Source organism: Cavia porcellus, unplaced genomic scaffold (assembly GCF_034190915.1).
Source record: "Cavia porcellus strain 051 isolate PalLab524CR breed Dunkin Hartley unplaced genomic scaffold, mCavPor4.1 scaffold_14, whole genome shotgun sequence".
In the NCBI taxonomy this organism is placed as follows: domain Eukaryota; kingdom Metazoa; phylum Chordata; class Mammalia; order Rodentia; family Caviidae; genus Cavia; species Cavia porcellus.
In genome coordinates, this window is record NW_026947497.1 from 18,377,391 (window position 1) to 18,392,542 (window position 15,152).

General features: G+C 36.5%; 1 protein-coding gene across 4 annotated transcripts in view; it reads right to left on the reverse strand.

Moving 5' to 3' along the window:
- Positions 1-15,152, reverse strand: part of Prdm5 (PR/SET domain 5) — a 173,294-nt gene that overhangs the window by 65,784 nt on the left and 92,358 nt on the right. For all 4 annotated transcript variants that reach the window (XM_063260715.1, XM_063260717.1, XM_063260718.1 and 1 more), the window contains 2 exons: positions 4,400-4,493; positions 52-212 (listed from right to left, as the gene is read on the reverse strand). In XM_063260715.1, the coding sequence (XP_063116785.1) occupies positions 52-212; positions 4,400-4,493 (255 nt within the window). The remainder of the gene's footprint in view (positions 1-51; positions 213-4,399; positions 4,494-15,152) is intronic.

The window sequence follows — 15,152 nt, forward strand, 5'->3', positions numbered from 1 at the left end:
GTATGTCCACAATCCTTAAACTGATAACCCACTCCTTAAACCTGTACTTACTTTCTTATGACTCCTGAGCACAGACGGCGTAACAAATGCCTTATTACACAGCTCACACCTGTACTTCTTGTGTCTTTCATGCACTACTTGGACATGGACATTTAATGTATCTTTTCTTTTAAAGGTAGCATCGCAGTGATGACACTTGAAAGTCCTCTCACCTTAGAAACAAAATATGAAGTCGGAGAAATGTTAGATACAATAGGTGGGTCAAAGTTATTTTTATAATATTCATAATTTTGTTCTTGAAACAAATTTCAGTTGCACATTTGCTAATTCACTGTGACCAGGGGAAAATCTTTTGATCTTGCTGAGTTCCCAGTCAGCCTGACTGCAGAATGTAGGACTGGAGTCCGCTCATTTCCTGAAGCACCGTGGACCTGTGTTACAGTATGCGTTTGCAGGAAGGAACCAGGACTGGAGGAAAGCAGCCTCTTGCCTGGACACGAGACGCTATCGCTGTCATGCAAGGTGAAATGTCTTTGTGGTCTCTCCCAAAGTCCTTTCAAATCACACCACTGTCCTGAACTTCCGGAAACAGAGGCAGAATGGTCACAGCTAACAGCCTAGAGCAAAGAGGCTGAGGGCAGACAGACATCATGACACCGCTCTCATTCTGGAGAGGAAGAGGCAGAGGCACACGGCACTGTGTCCCTCCTGCCGCTATCTCAGCACAAGGACTGGGGGTCTTCCTGCCTCGGGCCTTAGGCTGCAGTGAAGCAGTCTGCCAGATCCTCAGAGAGGCAATTTGCGACTGGAGAATGGAAAGCGGCAGCTCTACCCCGGACTGTGGGCACTCTAGGGGTGTTCATCTTCTGTTTACTACCTAGGGCCGGGGCCTGAGGGGAAAGCATGTCTAGAAAATATGTTCAGGGATCTTAGGGGTACTTTTTCACTTTCATATAATGCTATCTTTGTAACCCTTCTTAACATGAATGCCTAACTTCTAAAGGGCCACTGTAAATATAATTTCAGCAATGAATGTATGGAATTAGAAGATGGTATCTTATAATAGGACATTATAATAGCATATGATTATATAGAAAAAATAAATCAGTATTTTAACATGGTTCATTAATATATAGTAGCACGCACTTAAATAGCCTACCAACTACAGGGTAAAATATACAAATACTAAACATTTTGTATTCTATCAGGTTGAAGAGGCGACCTCATTTTCAACTAGTTTCAACCAAACCCTTATAACTTCCTTCTATCATATCTAGCACTAAATACAGAAATAGAAAAACCCTAGGATTTCTCTAAATTTGAGAGGAAAGAGAGAGAGAGAGAGAGAGAGAGAGAGAGAGAAACAAGTAAAAAAATTACGTTACGTTCACTTTGTCTTGTCAAACAGAATTCTGCTCTCTAAATTCTGATAAGAATCTCATTCACATTTAATGAGTGAAACAAAGCCATGTTCATACCAAGAATGAACTCAACGGTGTGGATGCTGACAGCTAGGTTCATTGATTACATTTACACACTTTTATTGCAAGGTATTATTCTTATAAATTGCTTTGTCTTTATACTTTTTAATTTATTTAAATATGCCTTTATATAAAATGTATACTCATTTAAAATATAAGGAAATAGCAATTGATGAAGGATTTTAAGTCTTAATGTTAATAATATTAAATCTATTAGGTACCAAAAATATTTTTTAAAAGTGTGGTAGATCAAAAACTTGTGGTCAGCTTAACACTAGCTGAAGTGAAGCAGCATGATCCTGAGTACCGATGGTCCACCTGAGGACTACGGCCAGCATAAAAAGAGGTGGACAGGAAGAGAGTAGCACTGTGGGTTCTCCTAAGTGGTGTTGCTGTTGGAGCTGATGCTCCTTCCAGAGGAGCTTGTCATGCTGGCTTCCCTGATATGAACTTTGAAGTTGTCATCAGAGGAGCTTGGGACCTTGTCGCTGAGAATGGCTGTGGTTCATTTTGGGGAAGTTTTGGTTCTTACTTTGAGCATTGCTTCCTGGCTTCAGAGGGGAAGAGGTGTGCTCTCCAATTTCCAGAAGAAGCTTGTCATGCTGGTTTTCTGATATGGATTCAGCAGTTCTCATCATTGGAGGGGTTTAGGATCTCACTGTGCTGAGAATGGCTGTGGTACTTTTTAGGAGGTCATGGGTCCTTATTTTGAGCATTGCATCTTGGCTCCAGTGCAGAGCCCTTAAACTCCTAGTACAGATACTTCACCCTGCTGGCACAGGCTTTCTGGCTACCAGCACTTCTCAGCCTTTTCAGCACAGATCAGTAAAACAGACTTGCGTGAGTCACTGTTGTGGGTTGTAGGCCTCCAGTTGGACTTGTAAGGGCTCCAGGTCTTCAGCTGGACTCATGCAGAACCCTGCTTTGGGATCCAGGCCCTCTGCTGGATTCTCTCTTTATGTGTGGACAGATTTCCTGCGCTCCTTGTAGTTGACTCATAAAACAATACTATAACTTATGTGTCTTATATGTAATAGTTTACCTTGTAATTCCCTGACTACAACAAAAACCCTTCAAGATTGCTCCGTAACAAAACATTTTCACTAAATTATCAAAATCTTGGTCCCTGAACAAAAACTCTATCAAGTTATATGAAGGAAGTTAAGGTATTAAAAAGCTAGCCAGCAACCTGCCTTATCGATTTTAATGTATTACAAAAGGAATAAATTCTAAACTAATTATTACACTTTATTTATATTTTGAATCAGAGTATAGAGGCAAATTTCGAGTAACAGCCATCATATACTAAAGTTACATGGACTGTGCTAACAAGACCTAGTATTTTGTCCTTTTTATTTTAGCCATTGCTTTTTTCCCATTCTTTTAAGTCACTGGTCTTCAGTGGTATCTAAAGTAGCTCCTTTGCCCATTCAATTATGAATATGGATTTTATTGGCCAGGTATCATGATGCATCTTCACAAAGCCCCTGACGACTGTGCTGATCAATGAAATAAAAAATACACAATACAAACACAGTGTACATGGAATCACTTCAATCCTATTTCTCAAGTTGTTGAAACCAATAAAGTGAAATCTAAATCATTAAATCTCTTCTTTTACAAATTTCCTCTTCTTAGGAGACGAAATTTTATTTTTCCAAAGAAAAAAATTTCCTGTGTACCAGGCCAGATCTAGCTATGAAAATTTTAACAAAAGATGAGTATGGTTCACTTGTCTACATCCCTATTTTAAATTCCATTCATCTCAATACAGTCACTTTTCTTAAACAATGACGAGTGAAAAAGGATAGAAATCCATGCTATTGCACAACAAATTTTATTTCTTAAATACACAGTTGCTCTTTATAAGAAAACAGAATATTGTGTTAACAACTTCTCCAAAACGGTAAGGTGAACACTGAATGGCCCGAGAACGTAGCATGATCTTTTCCTAGAGGAAGCATTTCACCAAATTAATTACCACTCAGTATTTATAAAAACCTTAATATCTTTTTTATTTTTCAGTTGAGACACTTCAACTTGACCAGAGAAAACTTCTTCCAAAATACTGTTCTGTAACAACCAGTTATCAAGATTGATTAATTACCTCACATGTCTCAGAAACTTAATATTAAACAGGATAGGAACTTCACATGTACACCCATCACTAAATATCTCAAAAGTAAGAAGCAAAAATATTAACCATGGTACACAATTTTTTCTTCAATATTTGAGCAACAGCATATCTGGTTATCTCCACATCTGAACAAAGAACACACTTTGACTTTCACCTTTGCAATAATGTTTTCTTCTTAAAATCACATCCTTTGGTGATATAGCTAAAAATTCTGTGGCATTCTAAGAATAATGCAACCACTGGAGTTTCACGGTATGATGTGTAGCACTTAATAAAAAGAATTTCCCACGAAAATAAAAAGTCAGAGGCAGGACAGTAATGGGAAAGGCACCTATCAGTGACTAATCCCCAGCATCCCGCTGTGCTCTCTGAGCCTCAACATTCTCAGTGCCCTTTAAATTAAAGAATTCAATTAGACGTGTACTCTGATCTGCTCCCATTCTGAAAGACACAGTTACAAAATCGTGCCAGATATCTCTGTGTTTTAAAGAGACAGAACTGTTTCCTAACGTCTCATCTTTAAAAGTTAACAAAAACACTGTTGCAAAACCAAGTTCAAAGATACCTTTGTGAATCTAGGGTTTTATTCGCAAACTATAAATATTGGGAAGAAAAGTATAAAAAGTCATGATGGAGGAAGGAATGACCAAGGGAGATTTATTAGTCCTTCTGATGTTTGGAAGCAGATGACCTAATCACTGCAGGTTTACTTCAGGGTGCCTACATCCACAAAGGGTTACGATAAATCTTCCTGTTCTGGACTGCTTGAACGGGGACTTACTGTTATGTATTAGCAGGTGTCTCTGCAAAGAAAACGGGGTCCGGAACAGAGCTTTACATTCACCGCACTGGAATGGCCTCTCTTCAGAGTGAGTCTGCAGAAGACAAAGTGAGTCAGGAGAGCTGAGGATCGACTCAGATTTACACAAACAGACGGTGGCTTTATGAAGAGAAAGCGGAAAGCAGGAAGAGAGATTGTATCTTGTTTCTTCTGCTTTCTTCCTTCCATCATACAACGCTACACACAAGTATGTTTTCTTACAAGAGAAAAACAGCTATACTATCAAACTCTCATAAGATTTAATTAAAAATTTGATAAATACCAAAGCAACAGTTCTTACTATCTCAAATTGCTGATCTATACATACAACGCGATTTCTCTGCATCTGTTTTGCATTGCAACGTGGTGGGTAAATCCTCTGAAAACTAACCTTCCTCTAGCACGGGCCAGGCCAGCACCAAATTTCCAACACAGACACAGCTCACTTCAAGGAGGAATTTCAAGTAATCATTAGTACTAAGTTCAACTTTTCCCTTTACTACACGCCAGCCTTCATTCATGCTATGATTAACCCTAAGCAACATTCATCACATATATATTTGTTTCAAATGTCATGCTAAACACTCCACAGTAATTACTGTATTAAGTTCCAACTGTGACGATGAATAAAATACTATTGCTATCACTACTTCACAGGTGAGAAAACTATGACTTAAGCGATTTCAACAACTTTTCAAAAGTCACACAGCACAGATGAAGCAGGCACCATTAAGTCGTATGGTACAGTCTTAAGTCAACACAGATCTGCTGGTAAACAAGAAATAAGGGCAAGCAACCAGCTAGATAAACATTTAAAAAAAAAAAACAAAAACAGGACAGAAAAGGCATAGTCACATCACCATTTTCTAACATAATCAGAATAAATAATTTGTTACGAATTAGTGACTAAAACCTTATTCTACCATAGATGGCAAGTAATAATGTTCATAAATGTGAGAAAATTAAACCGTGCTCTTATTTACAATAAGCCAAATCATTTATGTGATAGGACTTTAATATACCTATGATACAAAAATTCAAATAATGTAAAGGATGGTCACTTTATTCAAAATGCATTGACTTACACATTATCATAGTGTAATAGAATTGCAGTATTCAAGATGCAGATAGCAACTGTTAACACAATATTATTGAAAAGGGGACTAAAATGGTTGTTACCAGTTGTGAAAATGCATTAAGTATGGGAAGAACAGTTTTTTTTAAAAAGTCAAGCTAAGTTAAAAATATTTGAATGTGTGATTTACATACAGAAATTAAAATGGTAATATAGAAATACATATCCCTATAGAGGAATCAATCAGAAAAAAGCAAGGTTTCTTTCATAAGGTAACAAAAACAAAAATTCAGTATAAAAAAGTATGACATTTCAAATAGATGAGAAAAGAGTAGAACGGTCTAAAAATTCTAGAAAAATTGAAGTTGAATCTATAACTTCATACAATAGGATAAGTATCACATTAAGTAAGGTATTTTTAAAAGTGAATAAAATCATAAATGAACTAGAAGAACACATAGGCAAAATTTTAAATACTTCTTGAATGGAAAACAGACTGGCATGGCAGAAAAGTGGATATTCAGATGAGAGAAATAAGTACATTTAAAGCTGGACAGAGAAAATTATAGCAAAAAGCAAAGAAAATATTTATAACATACAACAAAAACGATAGTTCGTATGCAAATAGTTATGCTGTATTGATAAAAGTACAAAGAAAAATCACAAAGAAAACTCCTTCCTCTTATCCTTCCTAAAATTTCATTCATTATATCATTTTATCTCAGATCTCTGCTGTGCCATGGTTAGTTCTGTTTCAGATGTTGCAAACAGCAGTGAACAAAAAAGACAGAATCTCAAACTCCCTTCTGTTTGGTAGTTTTTTTACTAATGGAGAACAAACAACAAGAAGAAAATATATGCTCTATGAAGACGGAATACATGATATTAAGAAAAATAAAGAAGGAAACTGGATAGACAGAACTTAGCTGACATAGATAGGAAACACTATGAAAGCTGTGTGGTTGGAGATGCACCGTAAAGACTGAGAAGTGGAAAGATGCAGTCAGAGAAACGGAAGAATTAAAGGAAGAGAAGCAAATCGAGGGCAAAAGTAGCCATTACTCACAATTTACAGGAGGAGGGGTTTAATTGGTTCAGTTTCAGACCATAATCAGCTGGCTCCAAGGCAGAGAAATCACGGTGAAAGGCTGTGGAAAGCTGCTTATGTCATGGTGGCTGGATGCGGAGGAGGGAATGGCGCCAGACAGCATAGGGCCAAGAATCACTCCCACATAATTCCCAAGATCACACTTCCAATGGCCCACCCAGACACACATGAGTGTATTTTATCAGTCTACCAGGGATTTCTTAATCTGATGAAGTTAACACATCAGGATTAATGGTCATAATATACTCCTAATCAATTTAACTCCCAAATATGTTTTTAAACTATACTTAATAAATAATGACAATAGCAAATTCAGAATTTAGCCTACATAATAGAACTATCCTGCATACAAGAACAAACACAATAATTCCTTCCCAAAAGTCTCAACAGCTCCAGCATTTTTCAAAAGTCATAGTCCAAGGTTCCTCTGAGACTCATGGCAAACTCAGAGCTATGAACTTCTGTAGAAATTTTTTTTAGAAGCTACATATTTCCAAAGTACAATAACACAAGATAAACATCCCCTTTCCAAGAACACAAGAATGGGGGAAAAAAAGGACCAAAATAAGCCCCAAAGCCAGCAGGACAAATACTAAATTGTATAGTTTCATGTCCAGAATTAGAGGCACTTTACAATTTTCCATGGCTGACACTTCACATCGCTGGCATCTCCTGCCTCCTGGAGACTCACTGTTACTTTAGCTTCATCCTCACAGCTTCAGGAGTTCCCTCTCGGGGCTCCTTTCCTGGCTTTCTACTTTCCTTTGAAATCTATGCAAAACCCTCTGTGATCCTACGATTCCTGCATTCTGCATGACTGTAACACCAGCATCACATGGACGATACCAAGGCCTGCCGTCAGCGGAAAGTCAGGACCATGGCTCCAATGCACTCTGTGTTCCTCGATGGCTGAGCACAGTGAAATGAATCCCAGGAAACCAATCCCCTAGGACATCCTTCAAGGAAAGGTTCCCTCAGGGACTCTCTTCTCAAAAGAAAGAATGACATAAAGAAGGGTGACATTTTAGAACCCTTCAGCCTGCAATGGATGGAGTCTTGGTGATTCCTGAGATTTTCTCAAGGCAGCTTTCTTCTTATATATAACACTTGGTTTCCTTTTAAGGGCACTAATCTTTTTAGCAGCCACAGATACTCTGGTCCCAATTTTATACACAGTTCCCTTTGTCAAAATACAAGTTTTTCCTGCTGTGTATTTTGCCCCAAATTCTCACTTATAATATAGATAAAAGCAGCCATCAGTACCCAGACCACAGCCCAAATGTTAGGCTTGAAATTTCCCCTGCTAGATTAATCAATCTGCTCCCCTTAGTCTCAGTGCCCTACAAAGTCTCAGGACAAGAGCAAATGCTGAAAACTTTTCTGCCAGAGTACACATACACATGGTATACATGGGCTCTACCCCAAATACAGTAGAGTCCTTGTTCCCAACTGAACCCCCCAGCCTGGCCTTTACTGTCTGCATTGCTGTCAACTTACTGAATTTTAAACTCTGACTAGCTCTCTCTATTGCATTCTAAAATTTCTATAGTCTATGTCTTCCAAACTCCTCCCATAAAGCAGTTTTAGGATTTCCAAGACATATGATCAGGTACAGATACAGCATAGTTCCACTTCTCTGGTACAAATTTTCTGCATTAGCCAGCTTTCTCATCTCTGAGACACAATAACCAGTATCCACAATTAAAAAGAGGAGCAGTTTGTTTTGTTCATTTTTTTAGTTCATGATTAGTTGGCTTTAAGACAGAGACACCATGGTAGAAGGACATAACAGCAAAATTGCTTAGTTCGTGGTAGCCAGGAAGCAGAGCAAGGAAAGAGTACCAGAAAGGAATGGGAGAAAGACTGAATGTACTATTTAAGATCACACCTCCATGTTGTACCTAGAAACAATCAAGAAAATGCTTTTATTCTTGTGTCTCTAAATCCAATGAAAATGACTCTTCAGGATTAACGGTCACAGTTTCTTACTTAGACGGAGATGTAGAATCTCAAGAAAGTTTTGAACAGATGAGTATCATATCTCACGTTACATTTAACAGAATGTTATGGAGACTGAGTTGACTGCGGGATTTCAGAAGACAACCAAAACCAGAGAAACCTGAGCAGTGGAAAAATTAAGAACAAGGTAAGACTTACACCTAGGCGGTAGTCACAGATAAGAAAAGTAGGATACAGGGTATCTTATGTAGAGGAACAGATTTTGTGGGAAGGAATCAGAAATGAAGGATGAGACAGAAGAGGAAGGAGGCATGATTTTAAGGTTCGAAATATAAGAAATACAACAGACACATGCAAGATCAAACGTGAAAGAAGACCTATCAAAGATAAGAATTCAGTACTGGATGGAAGACATTTAGTAGACAGCAAGCTATTTTAAGTCTGAATTACAGATTATCAAATCTGGATTACATATGGTATTAATGTTTATTTCAGAAATGCAATGGAAGAGTGCAAAAATCTAAAACACAGTTAAGATCTACTGTCTTTCAGTTTTCTAAACATGAAGAAAACAAGTATCACTCAATTATGGCCAAAGAGTAAAGACAAGGCAGTCTCACAGAGTGAAAAACAGGGTTACATTATCACTCAAAAATATTATATTCCATGCTAAATTAGTCTTTCTCTTTTTGCAAGGTTAGAACAAAAAAAAATGAACAGCACTTAAAGCAAGTAACATTTTAAAGCACCAAACCAGTAATACATAGTCAAGTGTTTGGCAAAGTGATTCCCATGCTACCATATGGGTTGCAATGGCATGACTTGAACCTGTATCACAGATTCTAGGTATGCAGAGAATAGCAAGGCCCTGAAAGAGATCATTTCACTAAAGAAAAGCAGTAGTAAAATGCTTGTGTGTGGTGTACAGAAGAGATCTCTGTCCAAGATGCGGGTGTGTATATATGTATGTGTGTGTGTGTGTGTGTGTGTGTGTGCATATAACAAGTACCAAAGTTAAACTTTTTAAAAGATGTCTTATCCTTATATTTTTCATCTCTAAAGAGTGCCAAGATTTACACTGATTTATTAATCAAATGATCTTTGAGCTAAGGGACATGTTTTGTCCAAATGCCAAATCACTGATGATACCAACATCTGCCAGTTTAACAATGAACTAGTCCATGAACAAGTAGTGTAAAATATTTCTTTTTATATACCAATCGAGTCTGATTACTATTACACATGCAAAAAAATAACACAAGGAAATGTGTTGTACTATTTATATCACCTGCTAAAATGTCTCAAAATGGCTTCAGAAGGTTTATGGCATAATATATAATAATTGTTAAATTAGTGTATTTCTAATACTCAGTATAACATAATCTGGGCATTACAGCACACAGCATTACAATACAGAGATCAAATAATTTCATGATAGAATAAAATTTTCATGAGGAACATTCACAATTAAAAATTTAGCATCATAAGTATACTTATCAGTGATGCTATTTTTGGTGGGATTATGACAATGCAAGAAAACTATCATAAAACTACAAAAAATAACCGAAGATAACATGAATTTGGAGAAAATATTCCAGAAGTATGTTTGTTAGAATTGTTGTTTTAAAAACCGAGTTGTTATTGAATACTCAAGCCTGCACAGCATAAGTACATTACTGTCCCACTGAGCCACATAATAAACCTAAAGCTACATAAAATACACATTATCTAGCTGTTTACAAGGTCTGTGGATTAAATTTCACTGTCATATTTATAGCTACTTCCTTCAAAAGGCTCCTCAGAAAAATAAGCTGAAACTAGAAAGCGATCAAAGAATTCAGTTTAAATTCTACACAGTGAAGTATAGCTCATTTTACACAGAGAAGTCAAGAATACAAAATTTAGGTGACATCGCTAACAGAGGCCTTATGTAGCCAAATTCAACCTTTCCACTGCTCTAAAGGTCCAACTCTATTTAGTAAACAGCCAGAATGCCACGAACCCAGATACTGACTCCCCTTAGTCATAAGTCTACCATGATAGGACAAAGTGTGCTTTCTAAAGAAAGAATAACAATAAAAATTTAGAAGAAGCTTTGGAAGGTAGTGATTGAATTCCTAATCAGGGAACTTTCCCTTCTACAACACTGCTAAGAAATGGTATTTTGTACCTCTGATCAACACTTCTAATAAACACTGCTTACAGGGAAGCCTTACAATAAACACATATCCACTGAACTGACTTGGGCTTTAATTAAAAAGTTGTGACTCTTTACAATAGCCACATTTTATCACAGCTAACTTGGATCTATAGACAAGAAATTTATTGTCTCACAAGGAAACTCTTTGAGATATGGAAATGGAATCAGTTTTACTTTACAAAACTGTCAGGACAATAGAAGCTATAGTTTCCAATCTTGAAGATAAGGTTCTTACAGGTATCCTAGGAATTAAAGACCATAATTTTCTCCATAAACACAAGCATCCTGATTGTAATAATGCAAATGTTAGAATTCATAGTAACTCTACTACTCCTCTAGACAATGATTTGTTTTCCCTAAAGAATGACAAATAAATTAGTAGTTTTTCATGAGATACATGTGGCATCTATAGAGGCAAAAGTGGAGATTCCTGAAGTACAAATAGAAGACTGCAAGAACTGTAGGCCTATCAAAAACCTTACCCTCTAGTACACTGTTTTCTATGTAAGATAAAGTCCTTGATTTTTAACATATACTAAGATAATGAATACTGTTTGGTAAGTACTGGGTCAGGCAAAAACGAATGAGCAGCTACAGATAAATATTAAGAGGGTGTGTGTGTGTGTGTGTGTGTGTGTGTGTGTGTGTGTGTGTGTACAAGCCTGACCCCAGATATATGAAATGCCAGAGAGCATGTTTTCAAGGAAATCTTCATTAAAAGTAGCTAATGATTTTTCACAGTAATATGGATGCAAACTTAAAAGATTGAAAGCTTAGAGTCAGCTCCTAATTGTAAACATAAAACATCCAAGATGAGATAACGGTCTCAACACTGACTTCATCCTGAAAACACTGCACTTCAGCATAGTTAGAAAACATGGTCTCATCTGTACACTGCTCTCCTTCACTGGTTCAAGTTGCACTTTCTGGATGATACACCCTGCTATGATACACTTTTCTTTTTTACTGTTATGTAAGAAGAGATAGTATCTCACTTTGAAAGATATGTTAATTTTCCATTTAGTTTAACTGTGTTTCTAAAATGCTATCCCCCTTTCCCTAAGAATGCTGACATCCTTTGAAATCCACCCCCTTGTGTACTGAGTGTGCACACTGGTGTGCTGCTCACCCTTCTGCCCAATACCCATCTGCTGTCCTCTGTAGGGTATACACTTGTTTACAGTTTTTACCTTCTTGTTGGGGACCACAAATTCACAATGGCTAGTTTTACATACTTTCCTAAGGGACAAACAGAGGCTTAGGATTTCTGGTATCCATCATTTTGAGATTTCTCATTAATCCATTAGGAGTGAGTCATCCTCTCCCACCCAGTAAGACTAAGACTAAAACCACTAGGACTAAGACTAAGACTAAGACTAAGACTAACACTGACACTAACACTGACACTAACACAAAGACTACTCAGACTAAAGATTCTCCAAGGTAAAATTCCTCTTAGCATAAGACAACGTCTGCTCTGTGTCATCAATAATCCCCTCCTCAATCAATAAATGCCAAAGTTCTGGCTGCCTCATGGCCTGTTGTTCCCCCATGGACAACTGGTCACCCCAGATCCTTGCTGTACCGCTGTTTTGTCTCTTGCTTTCTCTCTTGCTGTTAACACTTGGGAGGAGCCTGGAGGCTCCCTGTAAGGGTACCTGGCACTATCTTAACTGTGACAATATTACACCACATGTTCTGGCTCTTGCACATCTATTTCAGGTTTTTTCCACTGTTCTTCCATTTAATCTTCTTCTAACAGAAACTGCAGGCTGGAGAATGAAATCAACCAAGCCTTAGACAGAGTAAAAGTAAAAATGATACAGAAAGATCTCCATGTTATGACTCGATAACATGTTGTGATACATGGCAAACAGGAAATATACTAGTAGTACAGCATTAATTTAATTTGGTATTAAGATAGTGGAAAGTGAGCCAAGTTTTTGTTTTCTGTCTTTTTCTATCAAGAAGAAAAAAAGAACAAAATGTTCTCAAATCAAATCATACACAAAAGCCAAATGTTTATAAAAAGAATTGCTCTTGTAAAGAAAGTTGTTTTTAGCATATAGCAATCTCTGGGAAGACAGAAAGCAGTGGTCAGAAGTTGTCAAAACACCACTTAAAAATTTTTGAAAAGAGAAAAGGAAGTTGCCTAAGAGAAATTAATAACACATTGTTGTAGTAATTAGAACAGTAAAATATTGAAGAAAACAGATTAATTGGAACAAAATGGAATCCAACACTAGATTACACTTAAGGAATTTTATCATGCTCTACATTTACACATAACATTCTGGATGGATTAAAATGTTAACAAAAAAGGAACTACCATTACTTTTTAAAACATAAACGTTTGCATAATCATGGAATAACAAATTTTTCTAAATAAATCTTAAAACTCAGAAGTTATAAAGTTCAATGGCATGAAACTCACACATGTATGACAAAATAAAAAGATAAAACTTTTTTATTCAGGTGATGTAAGTTGGTAAATTCAGGTGATGTAAGGTGGTAAGAAGCAAAAGTAGGTAAGGACTAATGTTCATAATATGTACAATAATCTTGGAACTCAATGAGAAAACCAGCAACTAATTCAATAGGAAAATAGGGTATAAACAAGAATTTTTCAGGAAGTGTAAATGAAAATGAATTATAAAAAGCAGCAAAATTTTACTCTTCATTGTCAAAATGCAATGAGAATTACTTATCTATTCTCAGGCCAAAAAAAAAAAAAATGCTGGTGATGATTGAGAGGAAAGTTCACTTTTCATAAAATGTTAAGAGAAAATAGAGCTTTTTTAGAAGGCAATTGAGTAGTAGCAATCAAAAATGTAAGATCAATTAAATATTTAAACTAGAAATTCCATACATAAGTTCTACCATCAGAAATAGTACTTGTTTACTTATAGAATTTTATGTAAAAGGATTTGATTGCATGACTATCCAAATTAGCATTGATTATGAAAATTAACTTTATAGGAGTCAAAATGAAAAGTTCGCCAAAGCATACGCTAAAGCAAAGAATGATACTTACATGCCATAATATTATTCACTTTTAAATATACTACGTCCAAGATGAGCAACTGAAATTTTATATTTCCAACTTACACACAAAATAACATCCTCTCACACAAACGTTAGTGCAAAATGTCAGTATTACTAAAGGAGGTCCTTAATCTGGTAGCACATTTCACCCGAAAATGTTACATCTGATCTAATACTTTTGAATTTGTTCTCAACTTCACACAACTGAGTGGTGTCTCATTCCCTCTTTCACAATTCAGCAGTGACCACCTCCAGTCCTGACTCTTATACCCAGTCACCAGTTTGTACTGTTTTAGACTAAACATGTTTCACCAAAATTGCTATACTGAAATCCTAATCACCAGAGAGACAATATTAGGAGGTTGGGCTTTTGAGAGGTAACCAGGTCATATGAACAGGACTGAAGTATACAGAAGACACAGTGCCTTTCTTTTTGCTTTGTACCGTGTGAAGATGCAGGACAAAATAATGGCCAGCTGCAAACCAGGAGATGAGCCCTCACCAGACAACAGGTCTACAGCATGTTCATCCTGAACTACCTAGCATCCAGACCTTTGACGGATGAATGGTATTTAAGACCCCCAATCTAGGTATTTTGTGATAGCAGTGAAAATTGATCTAAGTATTTTGTGATAGGAGTTCTAATCCTCTCTACCCAAACCCACTACAAACTGTTGCCTAAAGTTATCTTCAAAGTATTTACAAAGAATAAAAATAGAGTTTCATTCCATCTATAGACTAGACTATCCACTAGGTATTAGGATCACAGGCCTTCACATATAGTGGTAGATGTGATGATAACATATTACATAACAAATGACATGTACAGTTGTAGTGTATCAAGGATAGTCCAGAAGGATATCCATTAGTACAACTGCTGTGGGAAGATGTAAAAAACAAGGATTCTGACCTAAACTGCATAACTGATAACCACACATTTATGTAAGATTTAAGAATTTATTTTCATAAGAATGTATTTTTCAAAAGAAAAAAATACTGAAGTTTAAAAATAAAGATGCATCAATTTCCTCTTCCAGTATTTCTTCTTGTGTCTGTGAGAAGTTTAGAATATTAGTGGACACTTGATTAGATAAGTCAAGTGAGGAGAACTGGACAGGAAGTTGTTGAACTAAAGTCAGCGAGTAAGTGGACATCGTTGAATTGACAGTAAGCTATAAAGCAAATATCTATCTTAAAGGAAGGAAAGAGTTTAGGAAAATTACAACAGTGCAGTATCCTCACATCAGGCTTAAACAGTACTTGGATATACCAGACTGCCAACCTAAGTTGGGTCAGAAGGAATAGAACCATGATTATCAGTGTATCA